The 27,173-nt window shown below is 49.0% G+C and overlaps 5 protein-coding genes across 12 annotated transcripts in view; 2 read left to right on the top strand and 3 right to left on the bottom strand.

Moving 5' to 3' along the window:
- snrpb2 (small nuclear ribonucleoprotein polypeptide B2) overlaps positions 1–136 on the bottom strand; it is a 3,265-nt gene extending 3,129 nt beyond the window's left edge. The window contains exon 1 of one of the 2 annotated variants that reach the window (XM_076048926.1): positions 8–136. The gene's annotated coding sequence lies outside the window, so the exon portion shown is untranslated. The remainder of the gene's footprint in view (positions 1–7) is intronic. The other variant, XM_076048927.1, reaches the window with a different exon arrangement.
- Positions 137–493: 357 nt separating this feature from the next.
- Positions 494–17,610, top strand: kif16ba (kinesin family member 16Ba). 7 transcript variants are annotated; one of them, XM_076048768.1, is made up of 28 exons: positions 501–979; positions 2,119–2,188; positions 2,282–2,395; positions 2,723–2,839; positions 3,681–3,778; positions 3,875–3,984; positions 4,427–4,569; positions 4,662–4,830; positions 4,935–5,066; positions 5,796–5,971; positions 6,088–6,153; positions 6,264–6,323; positions 6,484–6,603; positions 6,683–6,734; positions 6,813–6,950; positions 7,080–7,162; positions 7,245–7,333; positions 7,872–7,904; positions 8,254–8,307; positions 8,851–10,182; positions 10,487–10,645; positions 10,756–10,861; positions 11,488–11,556; positions 11,833–11,874; positions 15,130–15,252; positions 15,650–15,739; positions 16,264–16,347; positions 16,440–17,610. In XM_076048768.1, the coding sequence occupies exons 1-28, from the start codon at positions 933–935 to the stop codon at positions 16,593–16,595; spliced, it is 4,032 nt and encodes a 1,343-aa protein (XP_075904883.1). In that variant the 5' UTR covers positions 501–932; the 3' UTR covers positions 16,596–17,610. The 7 variants fall into 7 exon arrangements, with proteins under 7 accessions (XP_075904880.1, XP_075904882.1, XP_075904881.1 ...); XM_076048769.1 differs by lacking the exon at positions 11,488–11,556 and having other exon boundaries at positions 502–979; XM_076048770.1 differs by lacking the exons at positions 11,488–11,556; positions 11,833–11,874 and having other exon boundaries at positions 502–979.
- esf1 (ESF1 nucleolar pre-rRNA processing protein) overlaps positions 1,522–27,173 on the top strand; it is a 31,456-nt gene continuing 5,804 nt past the window's right edge. The window contains exon 1 of the mRNA XM_076048774.1: positions 1,522–1,525. The gene's annotated coding sequence lies outside the window, so the exon portion shown is untranslated. The remainder of the gene's footprint in view (positions 1,526–27,173) is intronic.
- LOC142903360 (dynein regulatory complex subunit 4-like) lies at positions 18,009–21,141 on the bottom strand. Its single transcript, XM_076048931.1, has 11 exons — positions 20,985–21,141; positions 20,776–20,880; positions 20,161–20,358; positions 19,874–20,080; positions 19,580–19,634; positions 19,304–19,509; positions 19,029–19,193; positions 18,836–18,922; positions 18,521–18,730; positions 18,377–18,442; positions 18,009–18,286 (listed from the first exon to the last, which is right to left on the bottom strand). Exons 1-11 carry the CDS (start codon positions 20,985–20,987, stop codon positions 18,182–18,184), a joined length of 1,407 nt encoding a protein of 468 aa, XP_075905046.1. The 5' UTR covers positions 20,988–21,141; the 3' UTR covers positions 18,009–18,181.
- Positions 22,212–26,721, bottom strand: ndufaf5 (NADH:ubiquinone oxidoreductase complex assembly factor 5). Its single transcript, XM_076048777.1, has 11 exons — positions 26,357–26,721; positions 25,414–25,454; positions 25,256–25,319; positions 25,128–25,175; positions 24,559–24,662; positions 24,442–24,481; positions 23,958–24,155; positions 23,550–23,610; positions 22,848–22,931; positions 22,549–22,631; positions 22,212–22,457 (listed from the first exon to the last, which is right to left on the bottom strand). The coding sequence occupies exons 1-11, from the start codon at positions 26,567–26,569 to the stop codon at positions 22,362–22,364; spliced, it is 1,032 nt and encodes a 343-aa protein (XP_075904892.1). The 5' UTR covers positions 26,570–26,721; the 3' UTR covers positions 22,212–22,361.

The raw sequence follows: 27,173 nt of genomic DNA on the forward strand, positions 1-27,173 counted from the left end.
CACTCACCTCCTCACCATTCACACACACCACGAATCGTAAAACAGGAAGCGCAGAGTGCGGCTCCTGCTTGGCGCCGGCGAGTCCGGTTTAACGAGCTGCACGTTCACTGCTCCCTACAGGACGGGAGGGAAACTGCAGGCCAAATCTTTATTTATTGGGTTATTGGGCTGGGAATAAATTGTACATATCATTTAAAAGTTAAACTACAAAGCCGATCTTGTTGTGACGAATCATTATGAATTATGCCAACCAGTTATGAACCAGCCAAGTTTCATGATATCTCGTTCTGTTGATGCAGCTATGACACAGACACATTTATATATATTCTATAAGTATGTGGATTTTTTTTTAAAACAAAACAAAAAAACAAAACAACAATTTCCATTCAATCCAGTTTGTGTAATTTTAAATTAAATGTTAATGTTTTCCGTCTCCGCTACTTTTCAGTTTTGCTTTGTGAACGTGTGTAATTTATCGCCTGCGGGCTTCCGTAGGAAAGGAAATGTGTTTATCGGCTGATGCCTCCTTGTGATTTTTACTCTGCTTTTTTCTTGTCACGGGAGAGCTATCTAGCGGGCTAGCGAGCAAACCGGGACTTGTCAGACTGTCACTATGGACGCCAGTAGCCGGCGGCTCGCTCCGGCACCAGGACGCAGCGTTACCGGGCACCGATAACAGCCTCCCGCGGCCGGTGACGCTCTTCCCTTCCCGCGATCCGTCCAGTTTGCTCTCTTCGTGTTCAGTCGGTCACTTATCTCGGCGACTTTTGGCCACTTTATCACCCGTAGCGGCTCAGAGTTCTTTTCCCCCCCCCCCCAGTACTTGCTAGCTAACCTGTTAGCCCTAGCTAGCCCGCCGGGAGCTAATTAGCTGTCGCTCGCTCGCTCGGCTGCGAACCGGACGGAGTGGTCGGTGCTGATCGGGATGTGCCATGGCATCGGTCCGGGTGGCGGTCCGGGTCAGGCCCATGAATAGGCGGTAAGTTCGGGGACGCGGACGCGGCGGTGTAACCTTCACCACTCGGCCACTGGCGTCACTTTACTTTTGAAGCTAGCTGATGGAGCCGCGGGCGTTTGAATCATAGACAAGGTGTCGCTGCGGTTTCAAAGTTGTGCTGGAAAATGTGAGTTTTACCAGAAGCAGGTGTGCGAGGCAGTCCTCTAATAGAAATAAAACGACGGACAACCCGGGGCTGTATTTCAACACTACATCTGAATCACTTTCGACTGAGGTTGTGCATTGTGTCCTATCAGAAGCATTTTTCTTTGTGTTTGCGGCTGCAGTCCATGTTTGTAAATCCACACGGTTGGTTTGTATAATTAATATAATTTTGTGATAAATAACAAATGTTGGTGTTTGTGTTCATGTCGGCTTTAGTGGTGTGAAACAAAACGAAAGTTCCAAAACTTTAAACCATGGCAGGAGTGAGGTCACACACCGGCTTCATTCTTCGTGCCTACTGCTCATATTTGTACTGCTTTTCTTTAAATAAGTTGTGCATTATATAAATTTGCTAAGCTATTAGTGCAGTGTTATGTTTTTATCTACACACACACAACTCACACACACTCACACGTTTGCTTTCTGTTTTTCTCTTTTTGTTATAAATATCATGGTAAAATCTGCAGCAACAACAAAATCAGAGCAGCTGATTTGTGCAGTGAAAGACTTTAAACTCTATAAAGTAACCAAACAAAACACTCTGAACACCTCCTGGAGCTAAAGCTGCTGACTCAGCCTCCGTCCAGGAACTCGTCTGTTGTCCTTGGACAGACAAGTGGGAAGAACCGGAGAACAAACTGGGGTGGAGACATAAAATCAAAAAGCAAACAACATGTGGAGACTCGACGATTCCTCCGTCTCCTCTGCGGCGGCGTCCTGCTGACTCTCTACTGTCCAATCAGAGCTCAGACTGCAGATCCTAGGCTACAATTGAGACTTGCGTGTCTGAACCTGAGCATTTTGTAGCATTAATATTATTATTATTATTATTCTCCTGGATGATTTCCTGACTTGCAGACGTTCTTCCAGACTCGCTGTGAATTCAGTCTGCTGATGCAGAATTTCCTCTAGAACTCAATCAGTGCACTCAAGGGTTTCCTGGCTTGTTTCTGCAGGGAGAAGGACTTGACTGCAAAATGCATCATCCAGATGGAGGGCACCAAGACGTCCATAGCCAACCTGAAGGTCACTCCTGTGCTGCTTAAACACACACACACACACACACACACACACACACACACACACACAGAGCCATTCATCCTAAACGTTTTTGCGTAGATTCCCGACGGCGTGTCCGGAGACTCGGTGCGGGAGCGAGTCAAAACCTTCACCTACGACTTCTCCTACGACTCCATGGACTGCAAGAGCTCCGCCTTCGTCTCCCAGGAGAAGGTCAACGACCCCAGCTGCACCACTTTCACTTTGAGAGGCTTCACGCCGGCACACTGCTCAGTGGGCGGTGGAGAAATCTGATTGGCCTGCGATTAAATGTGACCCCAAACCCAGCTGGGTCGTCCAATCACATCTGAATTTTAATCCGTTCTTTTATTTCAGCTGGAATTTTTTTTTAAGACGTCACGTCACATTCTCGATTAAATTGTGTGTGTGTGTGTGTGTGTGTGTGTGTGTGTGTGTGTGTGTGTGTGTGTGTGTGTGTGTGTGTGTGTGTGTGTGTGTGTGTGTGTGTGTGTGTGTGTGTGTGTGTGTGTGTGCGTGCAGGTGTTCAAAGATTTGGGATTGGACGTGCTGAAGGCGGCTTTTGAGGGCTACAATGCCTGCGTCTTCGCCTATGGCCAGACTGGCTCGGGGAAGTCCTACACCATGATGGGGAGTCCGGTGAGTCCCACCACCAGTGATGGTGTTTGACTGACATTGTATTCAGAATACTGACAGAAATGGAAGACATAATTTTTCTCTGAGTTTGGCTTTTTTTTTTTTGTTTTTGTTTTTTTTTTTTTTTTTGCACTTTATTTTTTTATGATCATCAAAGTTCTTGTTTTTTGTTTTCATTCTCATCCTAGAAAAAAAACAGTAGAGGTTGAGCTCGCTGAGCAGTGAACTGAACAGCTGAACGCTGACTCCAGACTTTATTGAGCCTCTGAAGTCGTTGTGCAAGGACGAGACGTTCGATTCTCCCGTCTTATCTGCACGGTTTCTGTCCGTTGTTGTTTCATAAACTTATTTGGAGACAGAAAACAAAGGTATTGATGAGTCAGCGGACCTGTTTTCGTCTCATCAGCAGCTCCTTAATCCTCACTGCCTCTGCACAGCGACGTTTAAACAAGTTAATCTTTAAAAAATAATCATAATCATGGAAATCGGGTCATCTTTTTTTAAGAATCCTCATAAACAGCAGCACCGTTATTGAATGATGATGTCACAGGTTGACGCTCAGCTGACTGGATTAAAAATAAATACATTAATAATTAAAGGTTGTTTTGATGAAAAGCGGATTTTACTGTTGACTGAAAAAAGGAGGAATCAAACAGAAAGTTAACCAAGCAGCAAATTCATAATTTTTCTTCTCTATTTGTCATTGTTGTTTTTTATTTGTTATTTTTTTTATTGTGTTATTTATTTAGAATAAAGGAAATCAGATTCAGTTTTTTTTTTCAGCCAGTAGGGGGAGCTGTGAAGTGTTTCCACAGCTCTAATCCTTGGTGTCGCTTTGTGTCAGGGTGATGCCGGCCTCATCCCCAGGTTCTGTGAATGTCTGTTCAGCCGCATCGCCGAGGCCACCCGCTGGGACGAGGCCTCGTTCCGCACCGAAGTCAGGTGAGGTCACAGAGGTCGGGTGAGGTCGCAGAGGTCGGGTGAGGTCAGCGTGTTAAAACGCCTTCATCGTGGTTGGCCTCTGCTGTTGTCCTGCAGCTACCTGGAGATCTACAACGAGAGGGTGCGGGACCTGCTGAGGAGGAAGTCCACCCAGACCTACAACCTCAGGGTGAGGGAGCACCCGCAGGACGGGCCCTATGTGGAAGGTGAGGCTGAGCCTGCAGGGGGCACTACAGCGATGGGTGGCTGTACCAAAGTTCCCCTTTTTTTTTCTCTCCCTCTCTCTCTCTAAACAACGGCAGGATGAATCTTTTTCTGTTTTTTTCCTTAAGTAAAGGAGTAAGTAAATTCCACTTTAGATTATTATTGACTGGCAGACGCTGAGATTTAACATTTTTTGGGGATATACCGGAATCCGGAATGAAATTTTTCGATAGACCAGAATCCTGGTATTTCAGTCACTGATACTAATATATCAAGTCCCGGACCCAAGTCCTAGACCCAGACTTGGTCCTGGACCGGTTTGGTTCTCTCGTACACTTCTTATGCGACTTTCTTTGTTTTCCACTTTATTTTTATTGTCTTGTGACTGATTGGTTGGTGGATCCTGGTGGCTCCGCCCCCCTGTCCCCGCCCCCTGCTCCTCAGATCTGTCCAAACACCTGGTGCAGAACTACAGTGACGTGGAGGAGCTGATGGAGGCCGGCAACATCAACCGCACCACGGCCAGCACCGGCATGAACGACGTCAGCAGTCGCTCGCACGCCATCTTCACCATCAACTTCACGCAGGTCAGTCGGCCACACCCCCTATTCCCTTTAAACCCCCTCCCTCCCCCGCACACCCACTCGAACCTCCCCGACCTCCGTTGTTCCTCCTCCAGGCCAAGTTCGATGCGGAGATGCCCAGCGAGACGGTCAGTAAGATCCACCTGGTGGACCTGGCCGGTAGCGAGCGGGCCGACGCCACCGGAGCCACGGGGGTCCGACTCAAGGAGGGCGGGAACATCAACAAGTCGCTGGTCACGCTGGGGAACGTCATCTCCTCGCTGGGTGGGCAGCGACACACCGACGCCACCGCCGTCAGACCGCAGGGTTATGAAACTGGTCCAGTTTGTACTGACTGTGTTTCTGTGTGTGCACCTCTGTCCGTCCAGCCGACATGTCGGCCGACGGCGCCAACACCAACCTGAAGAAGAAGTCGGTCTTCGTCCCCTACAGGGACTCGGTGCTGACATGGCTGCTGAAGGACAGTCTGGGAGGAAACTCCAAGACCATCATGATCGCCAGTGAGTGACGGTCTCTCACACACACACACACACACTCTGAGTAACATCTAAGCAGTGAAAACTGGAAGACAATTCAAGAAAATCAGGCAGGATGGATTTTAAATCCTCCCCTTGGGTCACACACTGGAAAGGATGTGGTAGGAGGTATAAACCTATCCAGTCCTGCCCTCAGACTAGGATGGGTACCAGACTTTGATCCATTTGTAGCACCCACCGAAACACTCTGAGCAATGGAAAACATAGAAAAATCAGTCATCTTTTGGTGCCTGATTCCAGTACATCCAAGAAAGTGAATCTCAGCGTCTGCCAATAATCATTTGGCATCAATATCTGAAGTGGCTGCTGATTGGTTCTCACATTATAGAGGTGGGAACAAAAGGCACTGGAAAACTGACGATGTAGGTGACGTCAGAGTGAATTTAGCGTGATTAGCACCAAAGGAGCTAAAGTGGCTCCACTTCATGAAGGTGGATGAGAATAAATGACAGGAAGACAAACAAAGTGGATTTGGAGGAAAATCCTGATCTGACTCAGCAGTAAAATGGAAACTAAAACTTCTGCTGTAATGGCAACAATTTATTTTTGTTGTTGTTCAAATTGGTTTGAAAAATCTTGTATCAAAAAAAATATCGTTCTAGATCCGAGGTATCGACATCGTGGTATCGACGCGACATAATGAAAAAAACAAAACCTAAGAATTAAAAACCCCGCCTCTCTTTGCCGCTGCAGCCTTGTCCCCCGCCGACGTCAACTACGGCGAGACGCTGAGCACGCTGCGCTACGCCAACCGGGCCAAGAACATCATCAACAAGCCAACCATCAACGAGGACGGAAACGTTCGTCTCATCCGGGAGCTGCGGGCCGAGATCGCCCGGCTCAAAGCTTTGCTGATTCAGGGCAACCAGGTGAGGGGGGGAGGGGGGGGGGAACGTGGTCAGGAGAGGGCCGACGCCCACAATGTTATCTTTTTTTTTTTTCCAAATTAGAATTATTGTGTTGACGTGTACGTGTGTGTTGTCAGATCGCCCTCCTGGATTCCCCCACGGCCCTCAGCATGGAAGAGAAGCTGCACCAGAACGAAGCCAGAGTGAGTCTGTCTGTCTGTCTGTCTGTCTGTCTGTCTGTCTGTCTGTTGCCCTCTGGTGGTGACATACAGGAAGTGTCGAGTCTCTAACTTTGTGACTGTCTGTTGTGCAGGTGCTGGAGCTGACCAAGGAGTGGACCAACAAGTGGAACGAGACCCAGAACATCCTGAAGGTGAGACTGTCTGACCTCTGACCTCTGACCTGCAGAGAGAGAGAATGTGTTAAAAAATGTGTGTGTGTGTGTGTGTGTGTGTGTGTGTGTGTGTGTGTGTGTGTGTGTGTGTGTGTGTGTGTGTGTGTGTGTGTGTGTGTGTGTGTGTGTGTGTGTTCAGGAGGAGACTTTGGCTCTGAGGAAGGAAGGTATCGGTGTGGTTCTGGACTCGGAGCTTCCTCACCTCATTGGCATCGATGACGACCTCCTCAGCACCGGCATCATCCTCTACCACCTGAAGGTCAGAGGTCACGACACAGACAAACCCTTGGTCCGGCCCAAGGTCGACAAGGTCAAACTCTTGCTTGTGTCGTCCACAGGAGGGCCGGACGTACGTGGGCCGAGACGACGCCTCCTCGGAGCAGGACATCAGTGAGTCTCCGCCTTTTATTAGGAAGAAAAAAACAAACAGACGCAGGTGTTGACGCTGCTCGCTGCTGCCCCCTGCAGTCCTGCACGGCCTGGACCTGGAGAGCGAACACTGCATGTTCGAGAACGACGAGGGAAAAGTCACGCTGGTGCCACTGGGGGGCGCCCAGTGTTCGGTCAACGGGGTTCAGATCTCCGAGTCGTCGCAGCTCAACCAAGGTGGGAGGCGGTGATGTCACTTCCTGCAGTAGAAACTCCTCCCCCTGCCTTTGCCCTGCCTTCACCTCTCTCTCTCTTTCTCTCTGTCTTTCTCTCCCTCTCTCTCTCACTCTCGCTCTCCCCCTCCAGGCGCCGTGATCCTGCTGGGCAGGACCAACATGTTTCGCTTCAACCATCCCAAGGAGGCGGCCAAGCTGCGGGAGAAGCGGAAGGTGAACTTCTGAGGGTTCCAGACAGGACTCTCTCTCTCTCACTGTTCTCTCTCTCACTGTTCTCTCTGTCTCTCGCCCACAGAGCGGCCTCCTGTCTTCATTCAGCCTCTCCATGACCGATCTGTCCAAGTCCTGCGAGAACCTGTCCACAGTGATGCTCTATAACCCCGGGTGAGTGAGTACACACACACACACACACACACACACACAGCAGCGCCTCCTTGTCACACACTGTCGAGCACACAGGAAATAATAAAAACAGAGCAGTGTGACTGCAGGGAGGCACCACACGGTGGCAGCAGCACTGAGGAAGCGCTGCTGACCAGGACCAGAACCAGGACTAGAAGGTTTCAGTCCAGCACCACTGACCACAGTTGAAGAACTGCGTTATATTCCTTCAAAGTTCTGCTTAAAATATTTGATGTCTCTTTGAGTGACACATGCAGGCTTCCCCGAAAGATACCAAACTAGCTTGATTGCCCTCTGGTGGCTGGCTGCAGTATAGGTCAGACTCTTCCTCCAGCGCCGTCACTTCCTTCCTGGATGCAGCAAAATGGGCAGATTGCTGGAAACACCTCAATCTGTTTGTTTTTTTTACATTTTAAAAAAAAAATAATCTACACTTTTTTCAGGTTAAACAGGCAGGAAGTCAGAAGGTTTGAGCAGGTGATAAAAAACATTAACGTCTTGCCACCTGTGTTGTTGACAGTCTCTTCACTGAGAAGGGCCCCGTCTTCCTCAGGTAGACCCAGCCGCCCCCTTCCTGTCTAACTGTCCCCTGTGTGTAGACTTCAGTGTGTGTGTGTGTGTGTGTGTGTGTGTGTGTGTGTGTGTGTGCGTCGGATTCAACCCTCATCGTGTCGTCTTTTTCACTCGAGATTTTGTTTTGCACGCCGCCTCACTGACCCCGTCTCCGTCTCTGACGACGGAGAAATGTTCGCTTGGCTCGTGAGACGTCTCGTTGTGTTTTTAGTTTGTGTCTCTCCCTCACTCAACCAGCTGCGACGCTGAACACGTGTGCCTGTCGTGCTGTTCTGTGGTTTGACCATCGCGGTGGGAGCTTCTGAGAGAGCTTCTGCTTGTCGTTGCAGGCTGGAGTTTGAGCGGCAGCAGCGGGAGGAGCTGGAGAAACTTGAGCTGAAGAGGCGAGTATGGCATAGTAGCACTCTGATTGCGATGAGATTCATTGCAATAAGGCATGGAGGGCATCCCGCAGCGACGGTTTCAGGAACCACCTGCGCTCTAAACATCCAGACCCGTGGATGGAAGTACATCCGAGAAGCTAACTAATGCTATTGCTAAATGGGTGACGGCTGAACGCTCGGACCCGTCGTAGAACCTTACCGAACGATTGTTCACTCCTACTGGAGCTGCATGAACCCCAGAGAGGAACCAAATTGAAAGTCCTTCATAATGCAAAATCTAATAATAAGTGGTTCTAGATGCACTGTTTTGAAATGAATAGTAATAATAGGACAAAAGATTGATTGGTTCCCAATTAAGAAACTCTGGTAAGAACTGCTTCACATTCATATGGACAAACAAACCATATTCACATTCAAAATAACAGCATTTTAAACATGCAAATCCTTTAAAATGCAGATTAATCAGATTAATATTGATTAAAACATTAATGGTTTGACAGCCCCAATTAAAATATAACCCAGAGTGTGCTGACGCTGCTGCAGGGGGCTGATCAAGGAGATGGAGGCCAAGCATCAGAGTGAGAAGGTGGAGCTGGAGCGGCTGCAGCAGGAGGTGGAGAGCCAGCGCAAGGAGTCGGAGGAGGTGCAGCAGCGCATCCTGCGGCAGGAGGAGAACCTGCGCCGCCGCAGCCAGGACATCGAGAGCCGCCTGCGGGAGTTCCTGGCCGAGAAGGAGCGCTTCGAGGAGGAGAGGCGGCTGGAGGTGCAGGGCGACGGCTCCCACCAGCGGAACCGGCGGCAGGAGGAGGAGCAGGAGAAGGAGGAGCGGCGGCGGCGCCAGGAGGCGGCAGAGCAGACGGACATCTACCGCGAGCTGGAGAAGCTGAAGAAGGAGCGCGAGGAGCAGCGGCTCCGCCTGGACGCCGAGCGGCGGCGGCTGGAGGAGCAGGAGCGGGAGCAGCTCAGCCTGGTGGCGCGGCTGGAGGAGCAGCTGCGGGAGAAGCACGAGGCCGCCGCCGCCCTCCTGACCAGGGAGGACGCCCGGCGCCTGGAGGAGGAGCGCCGCGCCCTGGCGGAGATCCGGGAGGCCCTCCTCCGAGCCAAGGAGGCCGGGGAGCGGCTGGACGTGGAGGACGCCGGCGAGGAGGAGGCCCGGTCGGCGCAGGGCCGCTACGCCGCCTTCAAGGAGGAGCAGGTGAGGGAGCTGAGCCAGCTGGTGGAGGGGCTCCAGCAGCAGAAGGAGCGGCTGGAGAAGGAGGCGGCGGCCGAGCGCGGCGCGCTGCTGCTGCTGACGCGCGGCCTCAAGGAGCGACAGCAGACGCTGAAGGAGGAGCTGGGGAAGGGAGCGCAGGAGGCCACGGCGGTCTCACAGGAGGAGCAGCTGGTCAGGCAGGCCGAGCACAGGCTCCACTTCAAGGAGCGGCAGTTGGCCCAGGTGGCCGAGGACCTCCTCCCAGCGCTGGTGGAGGAGAAGCAGAGGGCCGTCGAGGCGCTGGGGCGCGGCAACGGCAACTACGACAGCCCGCCAGGTCTGGACAACACGCTGTACCAGGTGGAGAAGGAGCTGGAGGACAAGGACGAGAAGCTCAACCTGCACTGGCACAGCGCGCAGCAGCTGCAGCAGCTCCAGGAGACCTACGAGTTCACGGCCAACGTGGCGCGGCAGGAGGAGAAGGTGAGGAGGAAGGAGAAGGAGATCCTGGAGTCCAAGGAGAGGCAGCAGCGGGAGGCCATGGAGCAGGCGGTGGCCCGGCTGGAGAGGAGGCACTCGGCCCTCAGGCGCAGCACCTCCGTGGAGCCCGACGCCGACGAGCAGAGGCAGAGGGGCTCCACCTGCAGAAACCCGAGGACGGGGGCTGACCTGGACCAGCAGAGGTCAGTGTGACGGCGAGCAATCCAGCTGCAACACCATGGGTGGCCACCGGAGGAAGCTGACCCTGACCAGAGCCCCACCTCCAACCAAACCCCCGCCAACATTGACCCGAACCCGGACTATGACCCTAACTGTGCCCTTTATCGTGACCTTGTCCCTAACCCTGACCCTAACCTAGACCCTGACCCTAACACTGACTGGGACTTTGAACCTGACCCTGACTCTGACCCCAAGACTGACAATAAATTCTGTGTGTGTGGGTGGGTTCTAAACCACTCTCTTGAAAACTGCCTTGCGTCTTTACAGGGTGGAGCGGGAGATCCAGAAGCTGAGACAGCGGATCAGCGAAGGGGATGACAACAACCGGAACCACTCGGTGGCCAGCGACGAGAAGTCGAGCCACGGCAACTCTCCGGTTGGCCACATCCAGAGTCTGAACTCGCTGCTGCCGCTGTCGGACGACAGGTACGGGACGCCGCCGGCTGGGTTTTCTCTGCCACGTTTTCACACGGAGACATTGCTCCTGCTCGGTCCGTCGGTAAAGCACTCTGACGGCTCTCTTGGCTGCATGCCAGGTTGAACGCTTACATCGAGGAGGAGGTCCAGCGACGGTTGCACAAGTTGAATCTCCTCAACAGCAGCAGCAGCATGGATCTGTCTCTGTCCTGTGAATCGCTCAGGGTAAGAGTCCAGCTCAGCATTTCGTCACTCTGCTCAAGGGCCCACATTCTTCCCCGAGTCCGGTGGTGCAGCCTCACACCATCAGCATCTCACGGCTCGTTTTCAGTCCTCCAGAAAACATCGCCTTTAGCCCCCTGTTTATGGCTCCCAGGTAAAACTTGATGCTTCCGTACGTTTCGAAGAGGACTTAAAGAGATGCGGTCTCAATACGGCGGAGCCGACCCCTGGCTAGGGCAGCGGTCTCTAACCCGGGAGAGGAGTTGATGCTCTTTGTGACATCGCAAAGGTGCTGATTCCCAGAGGGAAGTGTTTTAGCACCATGCTGCCTAAAGGGTGGTGTCAGCAGAAGAGTTGAAGCTTGTTATTGGGGAGTTGACTGACAGAACGGAGACTGATTGCTCTAGAAGACATTGGTCGAAGCGGAATGTGGGACTTTGTTTTGGCTCGTTTTGTCATTTCACCTCACACACATAAGCTTTGTGTGTTGGACTGACCTCTCGGAATGTCTTCTGAAGAGTTTAGAAGGTTTTAAAGCTTTCCAAGGTAACAGCCACTGGGAGATGTCGGCAAGTGATCCCAAAGCGTCTCTGTGTGCAAAACTGATGTTCAGCTCTTTAACTCTGCAGGAGGAGGAGGAGGAGGTGGAGGAGGTGGAGGAAGTTAGCCACTGTAGCTTTGTTAGATTGTCAGACGAGGTAAGACCAGGAGCTGTGTGTCCCAGTGAAGCTTCGTGATCTGAAATCTGCATGGCTTGACTTGACCCAGCCTTCCTTCCATCAGGCAGTTTGCCCTCTAATCCTTTTATAATTTTGGGTCTCCATTTGGATTTTATCCTGATTTTGTTCCACCCTTCTCCTGCAACCGATTGCAATAAGTAATCATCTGTTTGATTATTTAAAAAAAATAATAATAATAATTTAATTTAAGTCTTTCAGGCTTCTGGGAACTGAAATAAAAGTTTTGTTTTTTAGGATGATGACAAGATGAAAAACCCAAGGAGGCTGAAATATGAGGTAGGTCACGTCTGGCTTTGTTAAAACTGAAATTACAATCAGGCAATCACAACCACAAGACAGAGACATGATCGCTTGCATGAGACACATCACGTAACATAACTTGGCATGATTTCACGTTCAGTTTGATGAGTTAACGTTAATTGAAATTTAAAGAAAGAAAAGTCAGTAGGTTTACATTTTATTATGTGGGACAGAATTTGCATAGGGTAATTCCAGTCATTTAATATTAATATTACTGTCTGACAGTTTTACAGAGCCAAACCAGATTTTTGTTTAGATGTCATTTTTAGATGACCTGGGAGAGTTAGTATCACTGTTTGGTGTAGGCGAGACTTTCAGCACAAAGAGTGACATGGTTTTGTACAGTAGGTTTAATTTAGGGGCTCCTTTTTACTTTACACAACTTGCCATGGACGCTGCAACATAAGTTTTGCCAAAAGACTGACTCCCCACACCTGCATCAACCATGTTTCATTGAAGTCTCAGATGTTTCTTCCTTTGCACCTTTAATTTGCATGCTGAGCCTCCTTCTAATTCTGAATCACTCACGAGTCCCCTGTGCACCTGGTGATGAAGGTACTGTAATTCTCATTTGGGTGGATTAAGGACTTTGGTATAATTCAGAGAGCTTCCCAACCTTCTTGACAATTTATAGTCATGGACTCCCACCTTGTGCACACAGAGCGCCTGTCGGTGGTGGTCTAGCCCCCTGCCAGCAACTGAGCTCAAGTCCACTTCTCACACCAAGGAAGAGGAAGAGAAAGGGACCGAAACCTCAGAAATTCACAGCTGTGAAAATCCAGACTGCATGGATCAAATTTCCCTCGAAGATGAAAAAGTTCTTGATGTGTGTCGGTACAGGGAAACAAACCTCCCTCTAGGGGAAATTGGCCAACTTGTTTTGGAACTTGGCTGTCCTGAAGGGAAACAGAACAAGCTTTGTGCCTCCCTAACAAATGTCACAGGCCAAAATTTTGATGGAAATGAGAATGAAATATACAGAGGAAGGAGTTCCACTGTGCCCAATAAGGATCATCCAACGATTGAAGACAAGGCACAGAACTTGCAGGTTAACGGACTGCCCAATCCTGACACAGACACAGGAGAGAAACGGCAAGAGGCGGCTGAGTCCGATGGCGATCAAGTGCATTCCAGTCTGAACCTGTCGAGGTTCCTGAACCCCTTCAATGGGTTTATTGGTTCGAAACTGCACAAGCTGAAGGAATCATTTATTGGTCAAGCAAAACAAGAGTCAGACGCCAAACCTGATAAAGAGAAAGACAACAGCAGCTACAGCTTGGGGTACTTTACTGGTATGCTGTCCGAGGCGTACAAGGATACCGGCAGAAGGTTGCAGGGCACACGAGAGATTGTGCAACATATCGAAGTGGGTGAAATGAAGTCGATGCTCTTTCAGTACATGACGAAAATGTCTCAGGAGCTTCCAGTGTTTCATAAAATCCAGCCGGAGCCGGAGCCCTGCGCCACAACTGAAAACAAAGTCACCTTGGTTGATGAATCAGACGATCACACCTTCAGTGTTGCCCAGAGTTGCAGCATGTCTACGATCCCGGGTGTCGCAGGATGGCCCGAAGGCTTGATGTCATCTGTCAGAAATACTCGTCCTGAGGTGTTCCATCAGCGGCTGGTGCTGCTACCACCGGCCTTGTCTCAACTCGACTCTCTGTCATCTGAGAAACTCCTGGAAAAGCTGCAATCTCTTGTACCTGAGGTGAAAGTCGGCGAGCTCCACTGTATCTTCTGGATCAAAGCTGCCAGTCGTAAACAGATGATCCCCAAGCCCGCCTGCTTGTGTTTATCAGACAAGGACATGATTGTGCTCTCGTGTCAAACTGCTTCAAACGATGCCTTAGCTGTGTTTCACCATTTTAATCTCACGGACATCGCCAAAATCCAGATCAGCTTGGGAGGCCAGCATGTTCGCCTTATTGGTTGCAATGAGGACAATGTCTTGGCGGTCTTCACCCACAGCAAAGAGCTTACCCAGGAGTTCTGCAAGGCGGTACTAAGGACTCACTCCCCTGACTGCTACTCCGATTCAATAGAAGCTCACCCATTACTCTCTGGAGACCTCATGACCCTCTCTTTGGACTGGAAATCAGTAGTTCCTGACATTGTTTTGGACGGTGGGCTCCAGGTCACATGCAGATTCAAGCGGGTCCTGGCAGACCTGCTGTGCATCATCCACGGGAACATGAGCGGTCCGGGAAAACCATCTTTAGGAAACATTCTGCCTTTGCTCTACACCAGCGTCAAGGTCATGAATGCTACCCGTCCCGTCGACATTGTCCAGTTCCTGCTGACGGACACTCACGTGGCTCTGCTCCGCGAGGACGGCGTCTATCACCCGGTCCCCCGGGGCTCCAGCGTTGTGCCCGCTCAGCCCCAGTTCAAGGGTGTCGAGCTGCGCGGTCGCTCGGAGGTCCGATGCCTGTTTGTGAAGAGGAAAGACAACTGCCTGGTGGTGGACATCACATTTACGGCTCAACGACGGCCGGCGGGGGGGCAGCCGATGCGACCCAGGCGAGGGTCGCTGGACGTGACCTCCTTTGGCCACCGCTCCCCCCAGAACGACTCTTGGAAGTTAAGTTTTGCTTGTACTGCTGAGGCTGTGGTCCTGATTAATCATCTGTGTAAATAGAGATGCATACACACACACGTACACACCAGGACGATCCAGTATCGAGCCAAAACGAGACGACTTCTGGGAGTTTGTTTTAAGAAACATTTTTTAAGGCATTTTATAAATTCTGTTTAATCAAATGTGATTGCTGTGTTCTTCTACTAAATGTTTTGAAGTTCACCGTTTAGTCGTGCGTGTTGTGTTTTCCTTGATTTGCCTCCTTAGCTGTGATTTTCTGTTTTCTGATCGGACCTGATGCAAAGTTGGCCGCACACACTTTGAATTTTTGCATTTGCACTTTAATGGCTGTGATCACGAACAACTCTTCCGGGTGCAATATGATTTGTATTTATTTTAAAGCGATAATAATATTTGCTAAGATTTTTGAAGTGTGAGATGATATGATTAGCGCCGATACCAGAATAAAGGATGACTTTCTCTAATTCTCTCTGTCTAGAGTTATTTGACCTTCACTCAATCTTTGGACAAGTAAAATTGATTTTTGATCTCTTCTTTCATTCGCTTCCAAGTCAACACTTTGCTCTCCACCATTTTTCCTCTCGCTCCTTTCCCTTTTTGTTTTGTTTTTTTGTCGACTTCCTCTGCAGCACCTGGTCTCTCGTTCTTTCGCTGCAAACTCCGACAGTGGGCAGGAGCCCGTGAAAGTTAGCATCCCTCGCTACCTCCTCCGCGGACAGGGGAAGGATGAGCACTTTGAGTTCGAGGTGAAGGTGAGTTAACCCCGGGCACCGCGGCCTCACAGCTGCCCCCCTGTGGTAGGTGTCAGGGGATGAAGAGGTTTGAAAGATTTACTTTCGATCTGCAGATATTTAAAGTGACTTTGAACTGCAGGGCTAACTGCTTGCACGTGGTCACATGATGTTTATTGTTGTGTTACATGGTCAATGGATGGTATATTTGGTTGGAATTTTGTCAGATTTGAAAGACTCTGAGTCACTCAAAAAAAGAAGTTGACAGGTAGTTGTATAAACGTGGGTGGGTTATATATTTTTTTAGGCATCATGAGGTCTTAATGTATGTTGTCAACTTGGAACATGTAAAGAGGACACAGTCATCCTCGGGAGGATCTTCCAGCTGAACCTTCTTCTGTTGTCCCGGTTCCTTCAGATCACCGTGATGGACGAGATGTGGACGGTGTTCAGACGCTACAGTCGCTTCCGGGAAATGCACAAGAGCCTCAAACTGAAATATCCTGAGGTGAGAGTCTCTCCCGTTGTCGCATCATTCCAAAGAGCAGGATGACTTGTCGTAGGACAGGTGGCACCAGGTCATGGCTGGACCAAATGAAAAGAAAAATGGGGGTGGAGGGGTCACTGCCAGCAGTTCCAAAAATATGGATTTGGCAGCAGCCACTGATCTGACCAGGCACCAGTTCCAGGTCCAGTTTTACAACAACAATATTTCTGCATCTTCCCGATGCCTGAACTGAATGTCCTGAGCCCTCTGTGTCACCGGATTCATATGTTTCATCTTTTTGTATTGACCATGGTTTGTTTTTTGCGGTACATTTTAGTAGGGCTTACTGTAGGTAGTTCTTTGGTTAATACTCTTGACTTGTATCAAAACACTGTCCTACGAGAGAACATTTTTGATGCTGAAACTATCACTTAGAGTCACAAAATAGTTTATTATTGGACAAAAATATCCACACCACTGAGTCCACCACAACCCATGTGTCAACTAAAGTTCCTGGTGATTTTTTTTTTTTTTTTCCTCCCCAGTTGGCAGCTCTGGAGTTCCCTCCAAAGAAACTTTTTGGAAACCGTGATGAGCGGATGGTGGCCGAGCGCCGCAATCACCTGGAGGTAACGCTGCCTGCCAGTTCCACTCGGAACCCAAATCCGTCTTCTGGCCTGGCTGTGATCTGTCTGTCTTTCATTGTGTTGTTTTGTCGCAGCGCTACCTGAGGAACCTGTTCCGGGTGATGCTCTCGTCCTCCAGCTCGCCGCTCCGAGCCGACGGCCACGCCCACCTCACCAAACACGATGTCTGCGAGTTCTGTCCCTTCTTCAAGAAGGGCGTCTTCGAGTACAGCAGCCACGGCACCGGCTGACCGCAAACGCACTCGTCCACGGTTGTGTCTCAAAAGCCAAAACTTGGTGCCTTTTGTTTTGTTTTTCCCTCCATGACCGCCAACAAAACCCACTCTGTCCATCCGCCCGCTGCTCAGCCTCAAGGTCTTACCAAGGTTCAGTTTCTGTGGTGCCGGATCTCCATGAAACACCACAAAATGGTAGCAATACTGCCTTGAGCAACATCAACAGCAACACACTTGTTGCGTTTTCCAAGCCAGTCACATGGAATCTCACCTTCAGTTTGGCCAATAAAACTTTACATTATTTTTTTCCACAATGTAATACGACTCCGGTCTGTCTCCTGGTTCCAGAACTGACCGGTTTAGATACGACGTCGTGACTCGGATCTTTGATCACGCGAATACTAACTTCAGGGCATTTTTTTTTTTTTTTTCACAGGTTGAAAAATACAAACAAAATGAACAACATTAGGAAGAAAAAGAATTGATTATGGCAGCTAATCAGTGGTGTTGTGATTTATTTTGTGTTCTGTTGCTGCTGTTGCAACTTCTTCTGTGCCAGAACCGGACTTACTTTTTTCTTTACTTGGCTACATTGGAGCAGTTTGTTTTTCGTAGACACGATGCATCAAGATGAGCACTGAGCACTTTTGTATTTTATCGGCACTCCCACCCAAAACAAAGTGATGCGGAACCATCCATTGGATGATCCATCGATGAAAAAAAAAAAAAAAGGCTTCACTTCCACCTTCACGTCAAAAAGCTGCTCAGACTCTCTTCAGCTTTCATCAGCTGCTTTCTTCATATTGCACTTCAATATTTCACAGCTACTTTTGTTTAAAAAAAAAAATACATGTTAAAAAAAAAAAAAAAGATGTTTGACCTGCAAGTCTTCCGCTGCTGTTTCTTCACAAGCCATATAAATATGTACCCCTCCTGTGTATTTGTACATAGAATGTAAAGTGATAGTTTTTGTTTTTTTCTATCTGAAGTATTGACTTGGAATGTCAGTAAAAGGAATGTAACACCTTCAGAGTAACTGGGTCAATTTTTATCAATTAATTTTAATTGAGTAACTAATTCAAAAACACAGGGAAATGAATCCAGGGGCGGAACTAAGACTGACAACTTGCCCACCAGCACCCAGTGAGATTGTTGCCACAAACACACTTTGAAAAGGTTTGCTTTAAACTGTAGACTGGAACACACATCTCAATCAATCAATCAATCAATTCCTGATCTTCCCAGACTGACCCATTAGTTTTGTTCAGGCTCTATCAATGAGCAAGTGTGGCAAAATATGGAACTTTTAAACGTTTGTGTAAAAATAGATGAAAATAGACTTTAAAACATTATAATTTGTAATTATTTTTTAAATAAAGGTCTAGAAAAAAACCCTTTCACATTTAAGGACAAAGTCTTCAGACAGGAGAAAATAGAAAATATTTATTATATTCAAACATCTTTGTTTCAATTAAATACGCTGGTGGAAAAAAACGGTGAAGCAGCAGAGGTTGGAGACGAAAGGCACCCAGGTGGTGGTGCAGTGTAGTTTAGTGTAGCAGGAGATGGAGAGGCTGCCCCCTGCGAGGCCCCCGGCAGTTCTACCCGTCCAGGATCTGCTCCGAGGACCTGAACGGGAAGTCGTGCAGCGGGACGGTGAGCTCCGTCAGCCGCTCCTTGCAGCCGCGCAGCAGCTCGTCGTACTCCTGCGGCACATCACGCAGCTCCGTCACTGATTGGCTCTTCCATTTCTTTGACCCTCACTCCCGCCCCCGAGACACACCCAGACCACCGACCTTACACTCCCGAGCCACGTCCCGCCGCAGCGCCGCGATGGCCGCCTGCTTCCGCGCCAGGATCTCCTGCAAGCAGAGAGTTCTCAAGGTTCTTTTCCTGAGGTGATCGTACTAATCAGCAGCAAGTCAACAGAGCCACGGTACCTCCACCCTGTGGGCGGCGCCGCTGCCCGCCACCGGGTCAGCGGTGGAGGCGGAGAGCGCGGCGCACAGCTGCGCCTCCCTGGTCTCCAGCGTCTGGCTGAGGACGGCCAGCCGGCGGCTCAGCAGCAGCTCCTTCAGGCCGCTGCGCTGCTGCACCTCCAGGATCACCTCCGTCTGGCTGCGCAGCAGCTGGTCGCGCTCCAGCTCCACCTGCAGGACAAAATAAAGACATTAATACATTTTTTAAAAAATGCGGTATAATCGAGATGAAATAAATACATGTCTAATAACTCAAGACGTGGTGGGTCAGCTGACCTTCTCAAAGGCCTGCAGCAGGAGCTCATGCTCCACCTTCAGGTCCCTCAGCTGGTTCTCCAGGAGCTTCACTCGAGCCCTGCTTTCCTGCAGGAGACACAGGTAGACTTTGTTTCTCCGTCTGTTTTGATTATTTTTTTTTAGGTTGTTGGTCGAAAATGTTTTTATTTTCATTTTTTTGTTTCCCCCGCACCGCCTTTTTGGCCTTGGCCTCGCTGTAGCCGTCCAGCTTCTCCTGGAGCTTCAGGAGCTTGTCCTCGGCCTCCTGCAGGCAGGCCAGCAGACGCTGGTTCTCCTGCTGAGAGGACAAGATGTCTTTGTCCAACTGCTTCTCCTTCGTCAGGTCCCGCAGCTCCTCCTACAGGAGATCAGATGGCACCATGTCAACATCAATCGCTTCATTTTCGTCATCTGTTTCACTTTTTGGGGGTGAGGGAGCAGAAGGTGGATCTTCCCAAAACCAAGAACCTTCAGCATCTTCTGGTCCACCAGCAGCTTCTTCTGGATGGCTGAGTAGTACTCCTCGGCGCCCCGCAGTGCTCGGTCGTGGTCCTGCACCAGGGTGACGATGCGACTCTTCATCCTGTCCTCGATCTCGTTCTGCTCGGTGCGTCGCTTCTTCTCCTCGGCCTCCGACAGCCGCTGCATGTTCTTCTGGTACTGGACCTCGATCTCTGCACGCACGCACAGCACCGTTGACCGCGGCTCACACGGTGACGAGGTCGTACGGCGGTGGTCGGTTACCTCTGATCTTCTTGTCGTAGTCGTTGGCCATGTCCATCAGCTCCACCTGGTGTTTCTGCAGAGGAATGGCAGGTCAGACAGAGAGGAGGGGGTAAGGGGAAAAGGAGGAGGAGGAGGAGAAGGAAGTGGAAGATAAGGAGGATGAGGAGGTAGAGGACAAGGAAGTGGAGGAGGAGGAGGAAGTGGAGGAGGAAGTAGAGGAGGAAGAAGAGGAGTAGGACTGGGCAGTGGGTGGGGGAGGAGGTTGAGGAGGAACAGACACCAGGGGGCTGAGCTCCAGAGGTCTGAACTCACCAGGTTGAGCTCCTTGAGGAGGTTCTCGTTATGCAGCTTCTTCTCCCTGCTGTCGGCCTGCAGGTTGTGGCCGTCGTTCTGCAGCCGCAGCTCCGCGTTGGCGTTCCGGTTCTGGACCAGCGACCGGGCCGTGGCGGCATCCGTCTGCAGCCCAGTGGTGGCGCTCCGCTGCTCCAACAGGACATGCTTCAGCTTCTGCTTGTAGACCTGCGGTGGACGGAAGGAGGCCCCTACTGCTCAGACACAGTTGACAACCTTCAGGACCTCCTCCAGGATGGGAGGCTCACCGTGATCTCCACCCGGTGCTGCTCCTCCGCCTCCTCCCCCTCCCTCTCTCGGTTCCTCAGCTCTGCCTGCGCCTCCTCCAGGTGCCTCTTGCAGATTTCCCAGAATGCCCGAATCTTGTCCCGCTCCAGCTGGAAGTAGCTTTTCTCCTCGCGCTCCCTGTCCAGCTCCTCCCGCAGCCGGACGATGTGCTCCTCCAGCTGGAAGGTCACATGACATACACGATTGGTCGTCGTTCTACACTTGAATTGTCTTTTGTTGTTTATTTATATGTTGTTTATTTATCACAGTTGTTCCAATCAAAGTGAACGTCCTGCCCTCAGAAAACAAACTAGCAGACAACTGATGATGAAGGAAACTGGTCCAGTCTGAGATGACAGTGTAATTAAAGGAAACCTTTGCCAATGTAGATGGAGCATAAACCTGATATGTTTATTTGTTTTATATTTTAAATACCAGATGTGTTTTCCCTCACCAGAGCAGAAGAAAGATGTTAGATCCCATGCAGGTCGCTAGTAGATGGCAATCTGCTCTAGGTATAAGTAACAACAACAGACATGATGCTAAGAATAGCTACGTGCTAGCTGTGTGCTAGCTGTGTGCTAGCTGTGTGCTACCTGCTCCTTGGACATCTCCTCCGTCGACAGAACATCCACCACGGCGGACTTGGACTTGGACTTCGCCTTCACTTTGGCGCCCTTTTTGCTTTTACTTTTTGGAGGCTTCAACAACAAAGAAACAAAAAACTCCACTTGTTAGCTAGCCAGGCTAACAGCCTTCATAGGATATCAACACCATGCTAACCAGCAGCGCGGTGCTTACTCACCATGGTCGGTCGTCGGTGGAAACGATGAGCTGGTGGGTGGGGAAAATGATAATGATGATGAAAAATAATAAAAAACGAAAAAGTCACGGCGGAAAATGAAAGTGCCGCCGACCCACACAATGGCACCGCGGCTACATGACAACACAACCCGCTGCTATGGAAACCGAAGTCACATGGTGACTTATTTTTTCAAAATAAAACTTTATTGATGAATACAGCGCAATTTTTTTTTGCTAAAATCAATTAATTTCAGTCAAAAGTTTAAACACACCCAATTAATTTAATGTCTTTCATTCTCATGACAATTTACATTGCAGTTTCTCACTGAAGGCATCAAAACTACGTGTGAACACACATGGAATTATTTAGGAAACAATAAAAGTGTAAAATAACTCACCGATTTATTGTTCATTCTTCAAAATAGCCACCTTTCATAAATGGTATATTTAGAGTTATTTAACATGTTTTTCTTTGCTGCATAAATACATATATCTTGCTCATATATTTGATGTCTTTAGTATTGTAATGGAAAATATGTATTCTTGGATTATTCTTTATTCTGTTGTATTCTGTGTCATATGATCACTAGTAGCACGTGGAATCTGTTAGAGTCGTAGTAGCCATGTGGCCATCATGTAGTGACCACATGTACAGTGACCACCAGTAGTGCCTTGTCACTCTATGGGGTCCTTTGTGCCCGAATCTCATGATTCCCCTGTGCAGGATATGAGCTATGAAATCGTCCTGCTAGTCCTGTATTCATTGTTTAGTCTTCCTCTCTTCTCTTCCTCCTTCTTCCTTATCTTGCCCCCTCCCGGTCCCGCTGCATAAAGACTTTCTTCTCCCTTCCCTCTTTGCACTTGCACTCTCATTCATTCGAGCTGTTGCACTTGTTGCATCTGCTCTGTTGGTTGTACTGTGTTTGTGCCTCGGAGCTCCAATCTTTTATATTCTGTTCATTAAATGAGTTATTCACTCAGCATTTCTGCATCGGTAGCGTTGCTATTTTCCACAACAGTATCTATCTGCAGTGTAGAAAGTTGTAAAAATTAAAACAAAAACTTTTGACTGGTAGTGTATGCATATACACATATACATACATAAATACTTCCATACAACCAATCCCATTTCCAGCACCAACTGTAACTCTAATTCAACCCTATCCCTTATCCCAAACCATTGATCGATCATCTATCTAAATATAAAAAACCCAGCATGACGATATCGAACTGTCTCAGAATATTTATTTAACAAAGAAAAGCACAATATATTTCCACATTTCCCGTTGTTGGCGGATAAAAAAAAAAAGAAAAAAAAAAGTGTGTTTAAACCAGGAGCGTAATGACGATCTTCAAGACGCTGGCGGACCTCCGTCTCTCACGTCTTCTGGTCGTCAGCACCGCCGCTCGGTTGGCTGATCTTTGACAGATCACCGAGGGACACGGTTGCCGAGCCCCGCTTGGCCGGCTTGGCCTGAGAACCACAGATGATTGGATGGCGTCAGCTGGGATGAACAGGGACAGGGAGGAGCTCGAGGTGGATGGGGGGGGGCTGGCCTTCTTACCTGAGACTCGTGAGGCTTCCAGCCAATCATGTAGAGGATATCAAAGGTGGCGGGGACGGAGCCGTCCTCACTGCCGTACATCTCTGTCAGCACACACACACAAGAACATAATGAGAGAGGAACCTCAGGCTTAGTCCGTAGTCTAGTACCCCCAGTGGCGGGCCGCTGTATTATAATAATAATAATAATAATAATAGTAATAATAATAATAATGAGAAGTTTGACTTGTTTTTTGCCTTTAAAAGGGTCCAAAGAACTTGAGGTAAACCTCGGCGGCAGTTTTAACCAGATTGACTCACCTTTATAAATAGCGGCGGCAGCCAGAATGGTGTCCCTGTGCAGAAGCGACCTGCGCGTCCACGAGCAGTTACTCTCACCCATCCCTACAGTGGCACAGGCACAAAACCACATTGTTTGTGTGCGGTTGCAACGCACATGCGCGCATGCACACAGACACAATTGGCTGTATTAAAAAAAAAAGAAAAGAAAAAAAAGAGGTAGGCGGAGCTTCCGGTTTCCAAATGGAGTCCAACGCAGAAGTGCCAAAAAACAGAAATCAAAAGTGCATTCTATCATTTGGCCAGCAGGGACTACCAGACTTGGTTGCAACTAAAAATGACTGGCTGTCAACAGGTTACGATGTTTATGGTGGTCTAAATAATAGAGAAAAGAAATCATCCATTCGTCTCTAAAGTCCATTTTGTCTCATACTAAAAGATTTCTGAAAATGACCGTGACGCTGTGGCCGAGGCGAAGTGCTCTAATCTCTGCTCACCTCCCCTGGCACCGTCTACACATTCAAATATGGAACCTTCTGCTTCCTAAAGCATTTCAGACTGCCAGCCAAAATCGGATTCATAGCCCATCCAGGTTGAAACCGGATGGCTCTCTTGTCCTCTGAACTGTCAAAAATTGCATGAAATACAAATTTTTGCAAAGCGGATTGAAACCACCTTTTAGGAGGTAGTTGACAGATGCGTCTCAGTCTGAACAGCTCCTACCTTGTAAATCGGCCATGACCTCGACCATGCCAGGGTAGTTGACCTGCATTTCATCGATGTCCTGAAACAGACGGAAGAAGGCTGAGAAACTGTTTCATTGTTATTTTAAAATTAACAAACGAAGAAAAATATCTGTCACAACTGCTATAAAGGTGCCTTTATTAGCAGTACGTGCAATGTCCAATATATATATATAATGGCAATATTCTCTGTAAAATGAAGCTTTACTGTGTAGCGTGCGTGCGTGCGTGCGTGCGTGATATATATGAATCATCTTGACTCTGATAGTTGTTTATTTCTTGGACTTGGCAGCCAAACTGGATTCAGCCCTGCGGCTCCAGGTGTGAACGCACGTATCAGATGTGGGCCAACCAATCAGAACTGGACCTCTCCCTCCGTCTCCCTCACCACGGTGAGCATGCTGAAGCCGGCCTGGCCCAGCAGGTTGCCCAGGTCGGTGACGGCCGTGTAGGGGGAGACCCGGGGGGAGAAGCCCCCCTCTCGCTCCGTCTCGGCCAGCTGCAGGGAGCAGCGCAGCTCGTACAGGCTTTCCCCGCCCACCATGGCCCCGATGAACACGCCGTCCGGCTTCAGCACCTGGAGGATCTGAGAGGGGGAGGAGGAGGGTTGGAGGTGCAGGGGGGCAGGGAGGTCAGTGGGAAGCGGCCCAATGTGATGAGGGTCAGTCCGGGATTGTCAGCAGGGGGCGCTGCAACAACTAACTTCAACATTTTTCAACAGGAAGGCTCCACTTTTCCCTCCCTCTCTCTCTTTGTATTATACTTTACAACATTGCATGTTTAATTACACTAGTTACCTTTCCAAGTCTATCTATCTATCTATCCATCCATCCATCTATCATTGTGGTCTCAAAAAAACACCTTCGACTGACCTGTTTGAGGGCTCCGGGCAGGTCGTTGATCCAGTGCAGACTGCAGGGAGAGAAAGCCAGACGTGAGGTCCAGCGCCCTCTTCAGGCCGAAAAGAGAACACTGCGCTGCCCCCTCACCTCAAGCTGCTCACCACCAGGTCGAAGGTGTTTTCCTTGAAGGGCAGAAACTCTTCGTCCGCCAGTACGCCAACCGTTGGCATCTCACTGCGTCTCAGCTGCTTCTGAAGGAGCAGAACCAGAAAAGACATCATATTGTCATAGGAAAGATGACAACAACAACAACAACAATAATAATAATTCTTATTTAATTATAGTTTATGTGATTAAGTCAGTCAGAGTACTGAAAAAAAACTCTTGGAATTTTCTCTTGAAAAGTTTTTGAAATGAGATGGACAGATGCTCAGACTGTCATGAATAAAATTCCAAAATATGGGATTGAAATTTTAAGGAAAACGTTTTGAATTTTGAAATTGATTAAAATTACAGACGTTGTGTAGGCATTTGAACAACAACAAAAAACAAATAACTTAAGGCCCACACCATTTCACAGGAAACAAACAGAATTATTAAAAGATAAAATTTTGAGGTTAAATCTGGAAAGTCTGAGTTTTTGAATCAAAGTCAGACGTGAGTCGAGGGAGAGGACCCGAGGAAACGACTGGCGGTCTTCACAGCTGGACACTCACCAGATGGTTCTCAGAGATGTCCGTCAAGAAGAAGCGCTCCACCACTTCCTGAAACAGCCAATAATAAGAGTCACAACAATAGTACTGGAGTTAAAGCTTGCCCCTCCCCCGCTGTGACATCACTCTACCCTGCTCAGGTGCTCGGCGATGTGGCTTTTCCCGCCGCCAACGTCCAGAGCCAGAGGGAACGTCCTGAGGAGAGGGAAACGTTTGTTAAACAAGGTCTTTCAAAAAACAAAAACAAAAACCAAACACCCAGCAGCTCTCAGTCATGTGACGCACTCACCTCGCCACGTCGTAGACCCGGTCTGCCACCCGGCGGCCGACCTGCAGAGCAACAAACACCTGCTGGTCAACAGTGAGAAACAGTCCGGCCGCCACCTTCTGCCGACAAGAAAACGGTCTGGCCCTCTGTGATGTCACAAAGGGGCATCAATGTCTCGCCCAGATAAGAGACCACACCCCTTTAAACACTCAAAACAGATTATAAAGAAAACACAATGAGAAGCCGGTCATCGTGACAAACTAGGGAACCAAAAGTTATTATTTCAGTTTCACCAATTATCCAATTTCACATAATTGGTCTAAAAATATAATGATAAAATTCTATTGTGGAGTGACTGTGCTTTAAAAAGGAATGTGAGCCTATTTTCCTCCCATGATATCAGCTTTGTGTGAAGAGGCCCAGGTTTCACACTGAGTGAGTATAAATAACTTAGGACAGTATTTTGTCACTATTTGACTAATATTTTTGGTTGGCGTTGAGCTACTGAATTTTTTCCAGTGTAAAGAAATGTGGTGTGGCTCAAAAAAAATTGAAAAACACTGGGCTATGGTATCCATCTTTAACCAGGTCACGACTTCTGAAAAGTACAACTACGATAAACTACGACAAAGTTTTGTTGATCCGGCCTCGTTGAGCCCCAAGTGGTCAGTTCCAGTTCTTAGCTTAGGGAAGACAGACAGAGAGCTCAGCTAACCCGGACCTGGACTAGCAGGACCGAGGCTTAGTTTAAACGAACCCAAACCCAACTATAACCCCAACCCCCGGAACCATTACCGTAGGCTTATTAAATTAAATCGGAACTCGCAATGTGGTACTAATACGCAGAACAGTATAACGTGTCCATATGTAGTAACACCGGTTGATTTGGGACCAGCTGTGGTTCCTCTGCGGGACTGGATGGCTAGCCGGCAGTTAGCCAAGTGGATACAGCACCGGTCCCCACCTCGTCCCTCAGGTAGTCATACTGGTGTCCGTCCGGCAGCGACGCGGCCCAGTTCTTCTGCCTCCTCTTCATCTCCCGGTTGAACACATTCATGGAGCCTCTGGCCGACAGGAACCGGCTCCAGGTGCCCGGTGAGGTCGGCACCGGGGCGGGTTTGACGGGCCAGGACGCCCGCAGAGTCCTCAGGAAGCCCCGGGAGATTCCGCTGGCCATGGCGCTGCCCCGCTGCTTCAGTTCGGGAGTCGGGACCGTTAAAACATTTCTTATAAGTGCGGCGTGAACTTGTTTCTGTCCTCCACGGCAGATGGCGACCTCAGCAACCCGGAGCAGGATGGAAAACGTGGAAGTGGAGTCTGATGGGATCTCTAGAAACAGTGCAAATGAACTACATATATTGCTATAAAATGAGTGTTATCATCATCATCATCATCATCATCATCATCATCATCATCATCATCATACTACTACTACTGACTAAATACTGAGTAGTTTACGAAAATTCCAATTGCACAATTGAAACTGCTTTACGGTGTTTGTCCTTCGTGGCTTGCCGTAGCGAGGTAGAGGCTGGGACAGAGGAAGAGCGTCATACCCGCGTTGCATGGTGGGAAAACACGTGCAACTCGGGGGGGAGCAAGACTAAGCTAGTAAGTACTTTGCTACTATATTTTATACGCAGTGGTTTCGATTTATTTTTATTTTATTTTTCTCTACTCTTGGCTCAGATTACTTCGATGCTGTCGCTGCAGTGTTTTTCTCCCCGTCGTTCCCCACTCTTCTTCCGGTTTAGACGTGTTGTTTACATGTTAGCTGAGAG

This window comes from Nelusetta ayraudi, unplaced genomic scaffold (assembly GCF_046127955.1).
Source record: "Nelusetta ayraudi isolate G7.1 ecotype Tasmania unplaced genomic scaffold, CSIRO-AGI_Nayr_v1 ptg000109l, whole genome shotgun sequence".
In the NCBI taxonomy this organism is placed as follows: Eukaryota; Metazoa; Chordata; class Actinopteri; order Tetraodontiformes; family Monacanthidae; genus Nelusetta; species Nelusetta ayraudi.

Bases quoted from the DNA above. Each gene is read 5' to 3' on its own strand.
- kif16ba (XM_076048765.1), top strand. From the start codon at position 933: ATGGCATCGGTCCGGGTGGCGGTCCGGGTCAGGCCCATGAATAGGCG. The intron at 2,396-2,722 runs GTCAACGACCCC...GTGTGCGTGCAG, and splicing joins CCTTCGTCTCCCAGGAGAAG to GTGTTCAAAGATTTGGGATT. The intron at 3,985-4,426 runs GTGAGGCTGAGC...CCTGCTCCTCAG, and splicing joins GGACGGGCCCTATGTGGAAG to ATCTGTCCAAACACCTGGTG.
- LOC142903360 (XM_076048931.1), bottom strand. The intron at 20,081-20,160 runs GTGAGCCTCCCA...CGTCCACCGCAG, and splicing joins AGCACCGGGTGGAGATCACG to GTCTACAAGCAGAAGCTGAA. The intron at 18,287-18,376 runs GTCGGTGGTCTG...GATGTGCCGCAG, and splicing joins ACGTGGCTCGGGAGTGTAAG to GAGTACGACGAGCTGCTGCG.
- ndufaf5 (XM_076048777.1), bottom strand. From the start codon at position 26,569: ATGGCCAGCGGAATCTCCCGGGGCTTCCTGAGGACTCTGCGGGCGTCC. The intron at 25,320-25,413 runs GTGAGTGCGTCA...CCCTCTCCTCAG, and splicing joins CGGGTCTACGACGTGGCGAG to GACGTTCCCTCTGGCTCTGG. The intron at 23,611-23,957 runs GTGAGGGAGACG...CGTCTGTTTCAG, and splicing joins GCTTCAGCATGCTCACCGTG to GACATCGATGAAATGCAGGT.